Genomic DNA, 12,541 nt, shown 5'->3' on the forward strand with positions numbered 1-12,541 from the left:
AAATGATTTTCTTTTAAAATTATATATTTCAGATTTTTCAGCTATATTGCAGTTTACGTATGTACAGTTCACGTAACTTTTTAATAAATTGATGTTCCAATATTTTATTGAACTGGGAATTAAGTACATTTGTGATACTTAGGGTGTGTTGTTTTTAATCCTCTTGGAAATCTGGTATTCATCCCAGGGATGACTTTAGATTTGCATTTTTTTAATAGGTGTGATATAATTCCGATAGGAAGAAAATGAAAGTGGTTTCATTTTGGGTGATTATTCTGCTTGACAACTTCGTATTGTTTATGAATTTTCTCTAGAAAATGATTCCTGGTTGCATAGAGCTGTTTTTTTAAAAATCACATATACTTTTTGGGGTCAGACTCCTGAAGTTTGAGAGCTAAGCGCTTGTTTTGTAACCACTGTTTGCTGGCTGTCTGCCTTGTCCAGATGGTAAGTACTTCTCCCATACTTTCTCTTGGCCCATCATTTACTGGAGAGGGAGAGAAGCAGGCATCAGAGATGTAGATCTGCAGCTAGCATCTTCTTACTGGTGTTGCCAAAAGATAAGGATATGCTAGTTCCTTTTACTCTCATCAGCTTTTTTTGTCTGTCTTTTAAAAGTGTAATTCTTAGCAGCGTTGTCTGTGGACTGTTGACTGTAAATACCAAAGCAAAAGTCTACCTGAGTGTGCAAAAAATGAGCTGTTTTGGTAGGAATAGGTTTGGGGAAAACATTCAACAAAGTCGTCTTTGTTAATAGTGCAATTTACATTAGTAAATATATGGGGGTTTTATCTTACCAAAAAAAAAAAGCTCAAGCCCTGTAAAATCTTGAGGGAGGAGGTGTAGGAGGCAATTGCATTCATAAAATCTGACATACTAGCTTTTTGTCACCTTTAATTCACTCTTTTCTAGGACGGGGACTGCAACTAAATGTCTTAGTTTTTCTTCAGTATTACTCATGCTTTTCAGTATCACATTACTTTAATAGTGAGAACTACTTAATGAGGTTCTGCTACAGAACTGATCTCTGGGTGGAGGCTGAGATTTTTCTTAATAAAGCTAGACTATCAAATACTGACTGTTTATTAGTTATTGGTTAAAGGAAGGAGCTATGATAGTTTTGAGTTAAGCCACAAGGGACTGATCAGATGCAAACATCGTAAGCAGAAGCAGGAAACGTGGAAAGTGATTTTTTAATTCTTAACTCCAAAGGAGTAATTGGGGTCCTTTTTAACACTGGATGAGAGGGATGGGTGTGGAAATGCACTTAAACCACTAATTTACATTTGTCTTTATTCCAGTAAATGAGGAATTGCGAACACAAGACCTACTTCCCTACATCATGTAGACTTCTGCTTTCCAGATCTGTAGCCTGTCACAGATACCAGTAGTAAAGACAGATGAGTAGCTCTTAAGGATAGAGCATATGTTTACATGGTAAGTTAAAGTCAGAATGACAAAAGGGAAGTTCTAATTTTGAAAACTTAAGATGTGATCAGGCTTGTATTGCTTCTGTTGCTAGAATGAGATCTGATGTGTTAAGAAGGGACAAAAGGAACTAGTAATGCAGTCTGTTCGGTGCTGTAACATCCGTTCCTACAGGTATCTATTTCTTTCTGCTCCTGTACATGGAATTAAAGTTATCTTCAGAGGACTGAAGTTAATGTTTTTAGATGTGATAAAACTTAACTTGTGACTCTTACATTTAGATTGATGCCTTCTCCGATAAGTACTGAAAAATATGTTCATACCTCTCAAAAGTGCACGGCCGTGTTTTTCTCCTTCATTGGTGGAGGCTCTCTTGAAACAGTGGTTGAGTTCTATTTCTGTACTTCTTCCTTTGTCTTCCCCAGGTCTCTGCTGTCAGCTCTTTCCCACTTGTGGTCATGCTATTTTTCTTCCCCTGCTGGCTTCCAGTTTCTTCGAGAAAGCTGTGATGGAAGCAGGTGGCCTTGAAAATATCCTAGGGAAAGAGTGCTTCTTTGCAAAGCAAGAGTCCCGACTTTCTCTTCCCACAAACCAGAAACAAACTATTCTTTCCTATATAGACAGGACACTTCAGCATCTTCCAAAAGCCCTGGTAACTCTGTGGCTGTGCCATGCCAAGACATAGATTTCTTGCAACATATTTGGTGACTGAACTGGAAAGCGTCTGTATGAAATAGGCATCAGCATGATGGTATCTCAAGAGATCTTTCTTTGTGTGTTAGAGATGATCAGTGGATGAAACGCTGGGGCAAATCATTCTAGATTATAGTTTTAAAATGTATTGGATCTCAGTCTACAAAACTAAAATAAAGCCAGTAACAGCAAAATGATGAGAGAGTAAAATTCTATGTACTGCAGCTCTGACTTACTTGGAAACTGCATAGTTTCCAAGAAGCAAGAATAAATATGTAACACTTCAGGAACTTGCTTATGCAAAACTTTTTTTGTGACTCTCTACTTCCAGTGTAAGATTTTAGGCCCTGCCTTTGAATGTCTTTATGGTTCAGTCTAACTTAATTTGTTTCACTGCATTTTGTAGCATGAGACCTCACACAGAAAAATAATCTTCTTTCAGAAAAAGTGAATTAGGCTGCAGTTTTTTTAATTAACTTGAAAGAAGACCAAGTATATCACCACCACAAAAATAGCACTCCACCTCTATACTGCCTCTACACAGTGACTTACCTGACTAGATAAACTTGATGTTGTGAACTGAATAGTTTAGGATTGTCCTGGAGGACTGCCGGTTTATAAACCATCATCTAGCAAGCGCTGCTTTCTGCCACTTCTTTTCCCTTTTTTTCTGAAGAACTATGCTTCCAGTGTTTATATCTCTGTGTAATAGCATGTCAGACCATCAGGCAGGTTCACAGTTCAAATCCTGGCTTGAGATTTCTCTGCGTTTACTCTATTCTGCTACTAGATGGCAGCCTTATTCTAAGGACAGTTAGTCTATTCAGGCATTCTTACTATTGGTACTAGGAAGAGCAGAGCATTCAGGTTTTGGTGAAAATACACTGAAAGATTATTTTTCTTTAGAATATCACTCACTTATATCTAACTTGGGAGCTTAAAATCCTGCTAATGGGTGTTACTGGCTATCTGCACTGAAAGTAGATGGCTTCATCAGTTGTGTGGGATGTTAGCTCTTGAGCTGTGAAAATTGGTAGAGATTAATAATTTGTCAAGACCAAAGAACTGTGAACTTTCAAGTGGCAATTTAATAAAAAATGGTTTAAGGAAACTCTTCTTCACCTCACCTGGAAGTCCTATATATGTAAGTTTTCTTTGGTCAATTTTTTGCAAACATGTCTAATTTTCCTGTTATTTTCACTCTAATGCTGTTATGATTGATTTTAAAAAGTTGGAAATGGGGCAAGGTATTGGGGAATACTTCACACGTTATCATCACCCTGTGGTTAAGCAGCAGGATTTACAGAGAGGGAGACTGGAATTGAGATATTTGCTTCAAATATCAGGTCCCAGACAAGTTCTTTGGGTTTGTTTTGCTTAGTGCCTTTTAATTTTTTTTGAGTTTTTCTAGGGTTTTTTTAGAGTGAAACAGTGATTCATTTAGGCTACTAGCAGCACTGTGTCTTTCTTGTATCTTGGACTGTACTATCAAGGATGCTTAGTATCTTATTGCCTAACAGGACATGGTGCTTGACTTTTGTTCTTTAAGATACTGATAACCTTTAAGGTATTGATAACCTGTGATTAAACAGTGTAACCAGAAAGCTGTCTTAAACCACTGTTTAGTTTAAGCCTTTCTGAGTTGCTGTTGTCCAGAATACGATTCCTCTGCATGCATGATCACATGCAGGTATTGCTGGTGTCCTATTTTGTACCTCTAGGTGCATCTACGCAAGTGTTTTTGTTTGGATTAGGAGTGTGTGTTGGAAGCAAATCTCATGATAATTTCTACTTCCAGTGCTTGTGGAATGGTCTTGGGGAGCAAGAAGTAGATTCCTTTTACAAAAAATTGACCTTGAAAATGCCCTTCAACTGTTAGTGAGTACTTGGTCTGCAGGACCAGGTCTGCCTGTAGCAGATGTTGGGCTCTCAGTACCAACTGTTTCACTCTACAGATTTCCTGTTGAGCCTCACTTCTTGCTTATTATGAAAATACAGCAGAGCAAATGTTAACAAGTTTAACCAACACTTTCAGGTGAGTTGTTATCCTTCGAAGTATTAACAATGCTATCGGTGCTTTGTAGAAGGCTCCCTACTTTTTTATTTCACTGTGGATTCTGATGAATAATCTCTAGCAAATCGAACTAGCATTTCAAGATGTTGCTTTCCCCAGGTGTTTGCCTACCCTTTTTGGAGGTTGCCACCTAGGTAGCAGTGATGGTAGGACAGCTCTAATAAGTAGGAGTTTTTTTTTTTTTTTTTTTTCCCCTCTCCTTCAGGCTGTCACTTTCAAAACTCACTAGTAGTTACAGAAAGTCTGGCTGCCTCCAAGTTATATCTGATTAAGCAATTTTTCTATTGAAATGAAGATGATAAATTTTGCTGCTTTATGGTTGATCATACACTACAGAAATACACTGCATGACTTCAGTAGATATTGTCACTTCATAATGAACTGAAAGTATCTGTAAATTAATGTGCTAGACAGGGCTTTTTTTCTGCTCTTACTTTTAAAAGGGCTGCTCATAGCTGCTAGCTGTTGAATTGGATGTACAATCTAAGTAAAAAGTAAGAAATCGATTAGGCAGAAGGCAGTGGAAGTGGATAAATCTGTGTATTTCTTTTTTTCTCCAGAAGAAAACCTAAACCTGCTTTCACTGAAGTTGTTTAATTTCAAGCTTAAAACATGATTCTCATGAATCATTTGGTGTTGTGATGCAGCACATCCCCCAGAAAAAGTCAGGTACCCCTCCCTCATCTTCCCCCCACCCCCCACAAGCTCCTTTTCTTGGTGCCTCTTAGCTTCGTACGTAGAACCTGAACTCCATCTTATAAAAGTTAGTTTACTGCCTTTGGTCTCTTACTATGCATTATTTGTCTCAATCATAACTTAGTCTTTAATTTTGTCATAAGGGTAAGAAATAAATACTATTTTTAATCCTGGACAGTGCTGAAGACCATAGAATGCTGTTAAGAACAGGGGGTGTTCCAGATACCAGGAGTACAAACATTAATAGTTTGGCAGTTTTCCAAGTCTCAGTGGTTTTTGTTTTGTCTTGGAATAAGCAGCTTTTGAATATTTTATTGAAAATATCTTGCTAATAAAGAAAAATCTTCAGATTGAGATCTGAGTTGCTTTATTTGGAGAAGCTGTGGAGCAGAATGTGTGTGTGTGTGTGTGTACATGCACATGTGAGCACGTGTAATGATGAGATGCATGGCTGGAGTCTGCTATGTAGGCGGTCTGGGCCCTCGGTCCTGATCCTCAACAACAGCAAAGAAGCATTTCATCTAAGGCCACTGAACTGGCTAGAGCAACAGGTGAACCAAGAGTTCTGGTTTTCAGTAAAATGAATAAAGGATACTGAGTCCTAATCCTGATTTTACTGGCACTGCGTGTAGTCTGTAATGTCTTTGAAAGTAATGTTTATTGATGGAGTTTACTTCTTTGGCAAATAAATTAAAATAATTCTGATGTATTAAAGGACATTTTTATTTACGTAAGGGGATATAGTTTATTAACAGCATAGTTCATGAATCTTTAGCTCTAGTGTTGTCATAACATGCATAAGAGGTGCAGTAGGTATTAAATATATCTTTTGAAACCACACAGAGTGTCCTGAAGGTTTTGTCTTGAACACAAGACAGAAGTCAGAGAGCAGGCATGAGTGTAAGAAACTATTGAAAAGGATAGCTTTTACTTTGCATGAGACTGTCAGCTGGAGGACTTTATTAAAAATATGAAATGTTGATCTCTAACCTCAAATGAAGTTAGAAATGCAAGGCTCAATTTTTTAAAATTCATTAAGGATCCTCTGTTACTGCAGAAAGAGGGTTAAGGCATAATTGCTTTTTACTTTAGCTTTCTGAAACAGTGGAGGATAATGATTACTTCCTATCATCTTGAAAAAGTAACAAATCTCTCTGTTCTTCAATTCCTTCATTCCAAAGAATGAAAAACAATGCAGTAAGTTGAGATACTTAAGACAATGAGATATATTGAGTCTTGGCCAAGTACTGATTCAGAGCCTGATCCTGTAGTTTTACCACAACTCTGTTGAAAAAGAAGAAACTAAATAAAAAACTTACTAAAAAAAAAAAAATAATGTACAAGTAGAATTCCCTACCAAAGTGAGCAGACAAATCCATCCTAATATTTGAAGATGGGCATTAGAATTTACTCTTAGGATTTTTTTAGGTCTTGACATGCAGTGAAAGGTTTTCAAGAAGGTACTTCTTTTAAAAGAAGTTATATTTAACTGAATGTTTAAAATGATGGAATGTCTTCCTAACACTTCCATAGAGGAGCATTTTGAAAATGCTCCCCTCAAAGCAGTGAATAATGGGCTGAATGGAAACGGAGAAAGAAGCCTAATTTACCTAAATACTAATAGCTGCATTCTGAAGAACAGCCGAAGTGTCCCGATAGGGAAGAAGTGTCCCACAGCGTGTAGGATTACTCATGACTCTAGTCGCTTCTCAATGTATTTTTCTTTCATTGTTGCTCATGCCTGTTTTAAAAAGATCTGAGTGTGTCATCCAAAATATGTAGCTTGCATGTCTTGGTGCTGCCCAAATTACGAACTTGGCAACTTGTATGATGTTGCTTACGACGTTCCCAGTGCTGCCTACTGGCACGCGGTTACTTAGCAACAGTGAAGCCTACGTTTACGTGCAGCTCCTGCGTATGCATCTAAATGTAGTTCGGGGAAAAAAAAGGTTAAAGGAGTACAGAGTTTGGAAGAGGAAACAGATACTTTAACGCTTTGTACCGTTCAGCAATTTTGATTTTTGAGACTGATGGCAAGAGTACATAGGAAAATATGTCTTGTAAAATATTTTGTCTTTTAAAATCTTTATTAGATTGTTAATGTACTACAAGAACTTGAAAACTAAATGAACAGAACCCTACTCCTACCAACTATGGAAAGATCAAAAATAAAAATCCAGCAAATGGAAAAGAGCAGGGGACGCGTTCTGTTTTGAATGCCTGTGTTACAAATGCGTTCCTGGGAAACAAGATTAATCATTTGGACATGGGGAATCTGAGAAAGTCACAAAAATGATAGATAGCTATTTTGTGAGACTAACAGATGGGTTGAGATTATATTAGATTAATTATCTCCGAGATTGTTGTTTGCTGCTTGTCAATTTACTACTGCTTTTTTGCTGATCAAGCAAAGGGGTTTTTGACAGCTTGCACTCTTTATGACTGCAGTAATACTCAGAAGGCCACTGGCAGACTGTTACTGTATGATGATTACATTAATTTCTGGGATTTTAGGCATGCAGTTCTCGTTATTAGCCAGTGTTGTAGTTGCAGTGGAGTTTCCTTATATAGCAAAGGGAGGAAGGTAATTGCGGCTCACTCCAGACGTGAGAGGAGGCAGGGACCAGAGTGACCAAGCTAGGAATGGTGAGGGCAGAAAAAACAAAAGCTACACTTAGCTAGAGCATGGAGAAGGGTGTAATGGTGAGAATTAAAGATGAGTGCGTTAAGGCTGTTGGGAGAGAGACATGGAGACCTTCTGTAGCATATCATGGTGGAGAAAGCAGGGCATGTGTTTCAGATTTCTGGAGATGTGAGGAGGAGCAGGGCAATTCGGAGAACAAGGGAGAGGTGACTGGAGAGGTGCTGCATTTGTAGGAGGAGTAAGGATACTGCTACTCAAGCTGTTCTCAAGACTTGAGCTGTTCCTTTTTATCTAAAAACTAAGTGGTTTGAGAAATTAATTCTCCAGAGGCTATGTTCTTTTTCTCTGTGTTTCTTGGGCTTCCCTATCTGTATCCTTAGTTGTGTTTACTGGGCTTTTCTTGTGGGAAACTGATTCAGACGTGATGTAGAAGATGAACAAGATCCCCTACCACCACAGGGAGTGGGATTGGGAGTGGGATTGAGAGTGTTAATCCTTGTTCCTTGTTTTTCAGAGCTGATTCAAAATGAGGAAACATCTTGTAAAGAAGGTTTTTGAGGACTAGAATGAACCTAGTTAGTGGACACTGATTTAAAGTGGAAAAAAAAAAAGTCAGCAATCCAGACTGCTGAAGTTAAAATACATCTAAAATACTTACCTCTGAATTTCAAACTCAAATGTAAAGGATCCTATAAATCTGATTTCCACACATGTGTTCATCGGTGTTATATGTGTACTTTATGGGGCTTACTGACAGAAATGATGTCTTCTCTGGTTAATGGACCATTGAAATGAGAGGTTGTAATTACCAACTGTGCTTTGTGGCTGCTTCAGAGTGGGCAAGAGGGTAAGAGAGGGTTGTGTCAATTGAGTTAATTCTTTATAAAAAGTACAGAATAGTGCTTGTGCGAAGTAGGAGCTTGATAAAATCTATCATCCAATGCAAGTGACAGCCTACTCATCCCATCTTACTTCTAGGAAACACTCTTGATCTGCCTTTCTCACTATTTGCGTTTTTTTTTAAGGCAAGCGGAGGAATGACATGAAATTCTTTTGGTTTCGGGTTTTTGCAAAAGGTTACTTCTCTACATTAAAAACTAACAGGCTGTTGAACAGTAAATCTGTGCTACAACAAATGCTTTGCAAAGGGAAATAAGGTAAAACTAGAACAATTCATCTGACTTTTCTCTTTAGGCTGTTCGTTCCTTTGCTAGTGGAGACTAGAAGTGTGCAGGCACCGTCTGCCTCAGCATCCTGAGCTTGTTTGTTGCTGCCTGTAGGGTTGACCTGTGTAACAAGGCTCTGTGCTGTGCAGAAGCAAAAGATTACTGCCCGAAAATTGTCCCCCATCCTTACAGAGAAGGCTTGAATCTGTTCTGCTTTGGACCTGTTTGATGACTATCAAAGCCAGGTTTGCTATGTAATGTGGTATGTTATGAATGCAAAATCATCCACCATGCTTGCCAGGAGACAAAGTAGATACTGAGTCACTTTGTCTCTTTTAATTTGTTTTTATGGTAATTGTAGTTATTTTCAAAGTGTTTGCTAGGTAAGTTGCCTTTTGTGAGTTTATTCAGCTGTAGATGCTGTACCCACTTGCTTTGGCAGCTGGAACAAAAGCAGAATAATGAAAGAATGAAAATCTGCTGACAGTTGTACTTGTGTTTGTGCTTTGCAGGCAGGATTTGTTGTAGTGCAAATCTTTGTGGGCTAATGAAGTTAAAGCAGGGCTTTAGATACTATTCTTTTAAACAAAAGCAGCCTGCCTAAAGCTGTCTCTGCTAGTGTTTTCCTTCTGAAACAATGAGAGTGAATATTGTAGGTTTAAAAGTGGAATATAATTTATGAGGCATCTAGCCTTGAGGAATGAGTCCTTTGGGATTTAAAATGTAAAATGAATATTAATGAGGTGGGGAGGCTTTCAGACCTGGCCTTTAATACTAATCCATTGTGAGTGGAGCAGCTCTAGAAATGTGCTGATACTGGCACAGATACAAACAGGAATTGACTGCTCTTAAAAAATGCCTCATCAGTCAAAGTCTTCACAGACTCCCGAGTACTTGTCCTGATCAGATACAGGAGGGGACTTGAACATTTCTGGTGTCAATACTCTGCCTGCTGATTCTGCGTGCATTTCCCTGGGAACACTCCTGTATGCTGGCATTCGGTTCTAGCTTGTTGCATGGATGGAAGCGTAATGAAAGGGTAAGTTACTGGCAGAGTTTGGAAATCCCTTTGGGAAAAGAACTGTAAACCTTCAATTAGATTTTTTTTTTTTTTTTTTTTTTTTTTGGGGCATAGTCATAATGAGTTAAATTGGGTGGCATCAGTGGTAGTAGCTCCCTGTCCCTGATTATTAATGATAAAAAGGCTCTAAAATACTTAAGTAATTTAGTAACTCTTAAGCATGTGTGAAAGAAATGTCCCAAGGGACTAAAGCTTCTCCCTACTTATTTTCAAGAAGGAAGATACTCTGCGTTAACTTCCATGTTAATGGTTTCAGCTAAGGAATGTTGTTTAGATTATAAATTCCCTGAAAATGGCATGTGTTTGTGGAGCAAGGCGCCTCTTCCTAATTCATGGAGGCTGATGCTGGGAGATGAGAGAGGTCACCTCAAAAATGCTGAGCCCCTTCATTTTACTCAGTAGTTAGTGCAGGAATTGGCATATCTGTCAGCAGCTGGCTGGGGAAGCTAGTAGTAATTAATAGCCTCTTAATGTTACCTTTTTCCTTTTCTTGGTCTTTGCTCCGAATGCATTGATCTAGCTGTCAAACACCTCTCTTGGTTTGAAAGCAGAGTTTTGGAGTCTAAGTATAGCAGATTCAAAGAGTTGCTCTAAAAACTAAAGTACTAACCTTGATCTTGATTTCATTTGTTGGGTGTTACTTGCGTTGTTTTTGGAAAAGCTTTGCATTTATTCTTTTAAGTAAATGTCTCATGACATCTACAAAGCCTATACTGGAATACCCGTACTCAAAGTGAGCACATTCCTTGTCTCTAGCTCTCAGTATTTAGGGCAAGGCACCAAACTCCATTTTTCTTGTATGTAAAATCCACTAGACTTTTCCCTAGTACTAAAGGAAATGTAGTCCTGTGTCCATTGCCTGTTTTCTATCCACATCAATACATTTAACTTTGTGAGAAGTGGACTGCTTCCTTGTTGTGGATTGGATGTTATATAGTTGCTACTGATTTGTTGCTTTTAATACTCTTCTGAAAACAGAGTCCAGAATCAGCATCATAAGATCTGAAATGAAAATGGGGGAGAGAGAAGCTCCAGATTTTTTTTTTCAGAAGCTAAAATGGAGAAGAAGCAAAGTTAGTGAAGCTCATAATCATAATAATTATATTCTTAGTATTAATTAATGAAAATACTGCAAGAAGGTGTTGTTTTACACTACAGTTCTGTATTTAGATCTGCTAGCGGAAGGTCGCAGGCTGAGCATTGCTTGTTCCGGACCGCTTGCCAAATTTCCTAAAGGATTCTCTTTGTCATGCGAGCTTTCCCCCGTGGCATGGCGCTTACATGCTGTACATGCCTCTGCTGCCACATTAAGTAATAACTTCTCTTTATTAAATCTGGAGTAACAGCATGATTATTTGTGCTATTGGAATAAGTCACAAATGTATTAAAAATACTTTTTTTTCCTCCCCTGGGTCTCGGGACCTCCTGGCTCATCTATTAAGCACTACACCTTTTGAATAGCTGTAGCATTTGTTGTTCTCTTAGGATCTGGAATAGGGGTCTTTAATTCGTACGGTCAGTTACATGCTAATAAAAAAACCTTGAGGCCATGTTCAAGAGCTTGACGCCCGTGTGGATAGTCTCCTCTCCCATTGAGAGTGGCTGGATAGTGTTCCTTGTGCAAATGCCAGGAATACTGCTCAAGGTGCTGCCACAAAGCCTGCAACAGTCTTACCCTGTCCAGGCAAAAGGGCCCAGCAGCAGTCTGCTGCTTACTGCTCCCAAGGCAGCAGTTTTCCTTTACCACTATATGGAGCTAGCTGATGTGTCTTAAAATTTTTGGGGCAGTTTTGACCTAGGATTTATGGGTTGATTTTGCCTTTTAAAAGGCAGAATAGTAATAATAGATTCTAAGGCTCTGAAAATGTTCTGTGAGCTAGGAAGACTTTAACTCAGTTTTACAGGTGGAAAAGCCAAGGCGCAGAGACTGAGTCTGACACAACTGTCAGACTGTCTCAACAGACGGACCTCACGTTTCTGGAGGTCTAAGTCCAGTGTCTCAGGCAGCCTCCGGTTGCCTGTGTCCCTTTACCAGGATGTTAGACTGCGAACCTCTCGGTGGAACTAGCTCACCTCTATGAGCTGCGGTCAAATCATCCTCTACCCCAGGCAAGCCCTGGCCTTTTCACTTGATCATTGAATGGCCTGGTAAACATTCCCTGCCAGGCAGTAAAAAATACTTGCAGCACAGCAAGCATGGCCATCTCCTCTCTGGCTTTTGCCCTGTGAGAGTTCCTCATTCACCTTAATTCACTGTTTTTGTCTGTACTCATATTGGTTTTGTTTTGTTTTTTAACAGCATATTGGTTATCTTGCTGTACAAACCCAAGTGGAAACGAAGCACTTGTTTTTGCTGTGAGAGAGGTACACAGATCTATACCCACACTTCTGGACCTGACATCTCTTAGATCATAATGCTAAAGGTACAGTATCTTATCTCCATTGCTTGCTTGATTTTTTCAGGGGAGAGTGCATGTGCACACTGTGAAAAAACACACTTCTATTTTGATTTAAGCAGTGAAGACATGGCCCATGCTAAGCCCGGATACTGCTGTCCGAGATGCTTGTCCATCTGCTCAAAGGCCACCGGTCCATAGTGAGTGGCTGTCGTTTTTTATACCCATACCTGGTGAGATTCAGGTTAATATGAGATCACTTGTAGCTAGTAATCAAACAGAGCTAATTCTACTGCAGCTTGTTGGCAGAGTGGGAAAGGAAGGCACAGCACAGATGAAAATTGAAAGCAGATTTGCTTCTAC

At 39.0% G+C, this 12,541-nt stretch overlaps 1 protein-coding gene across 2 annotated transcripts in view; it reads left to right on the forward strand.

Moving 5' to 3' along the window:
- Window positions 1-12,123: 12,123 nt before the first annotated feature.
- Window positions 12,124-12,541, forward strand: part of MYLK3 (myosin light chain kinase 3) — a 35,578-nt gene continuing 35,160 nt past the window's right edge. The window contains exon 1 of one of the 2 annotated variants that reach the window (XM_082320054.1): window positions 12,124-12,205. In XM_082320054.1, the coding sequence (XP_082176180.1) occupies window positions 12,197-12,205 (9 nt within the window). In that variant the 5' untranslated portion in view covers window positions 12,124-12,196. Of the gene's footprint in view, window positions 12,206-12,298; window positions 12,379-12,541 lie in introns of those variants that run through there. The other variant, XM_082320053.1, reaches the window with a different exon arrangement.

The sequence above is a fragment of the Platalea leucorodia genome (assembly GCF_965183815.1).
Source record: "Platalea leucorodia genome assembly, chromosome: 8".
Taxonomy (NCBI): domain Eukaryota; kingdom Metazoa; phylum Chordata; class Aves; order Pelecaniformes; family Threskiornithidae; genus Platalea; species Platalea leucorodia.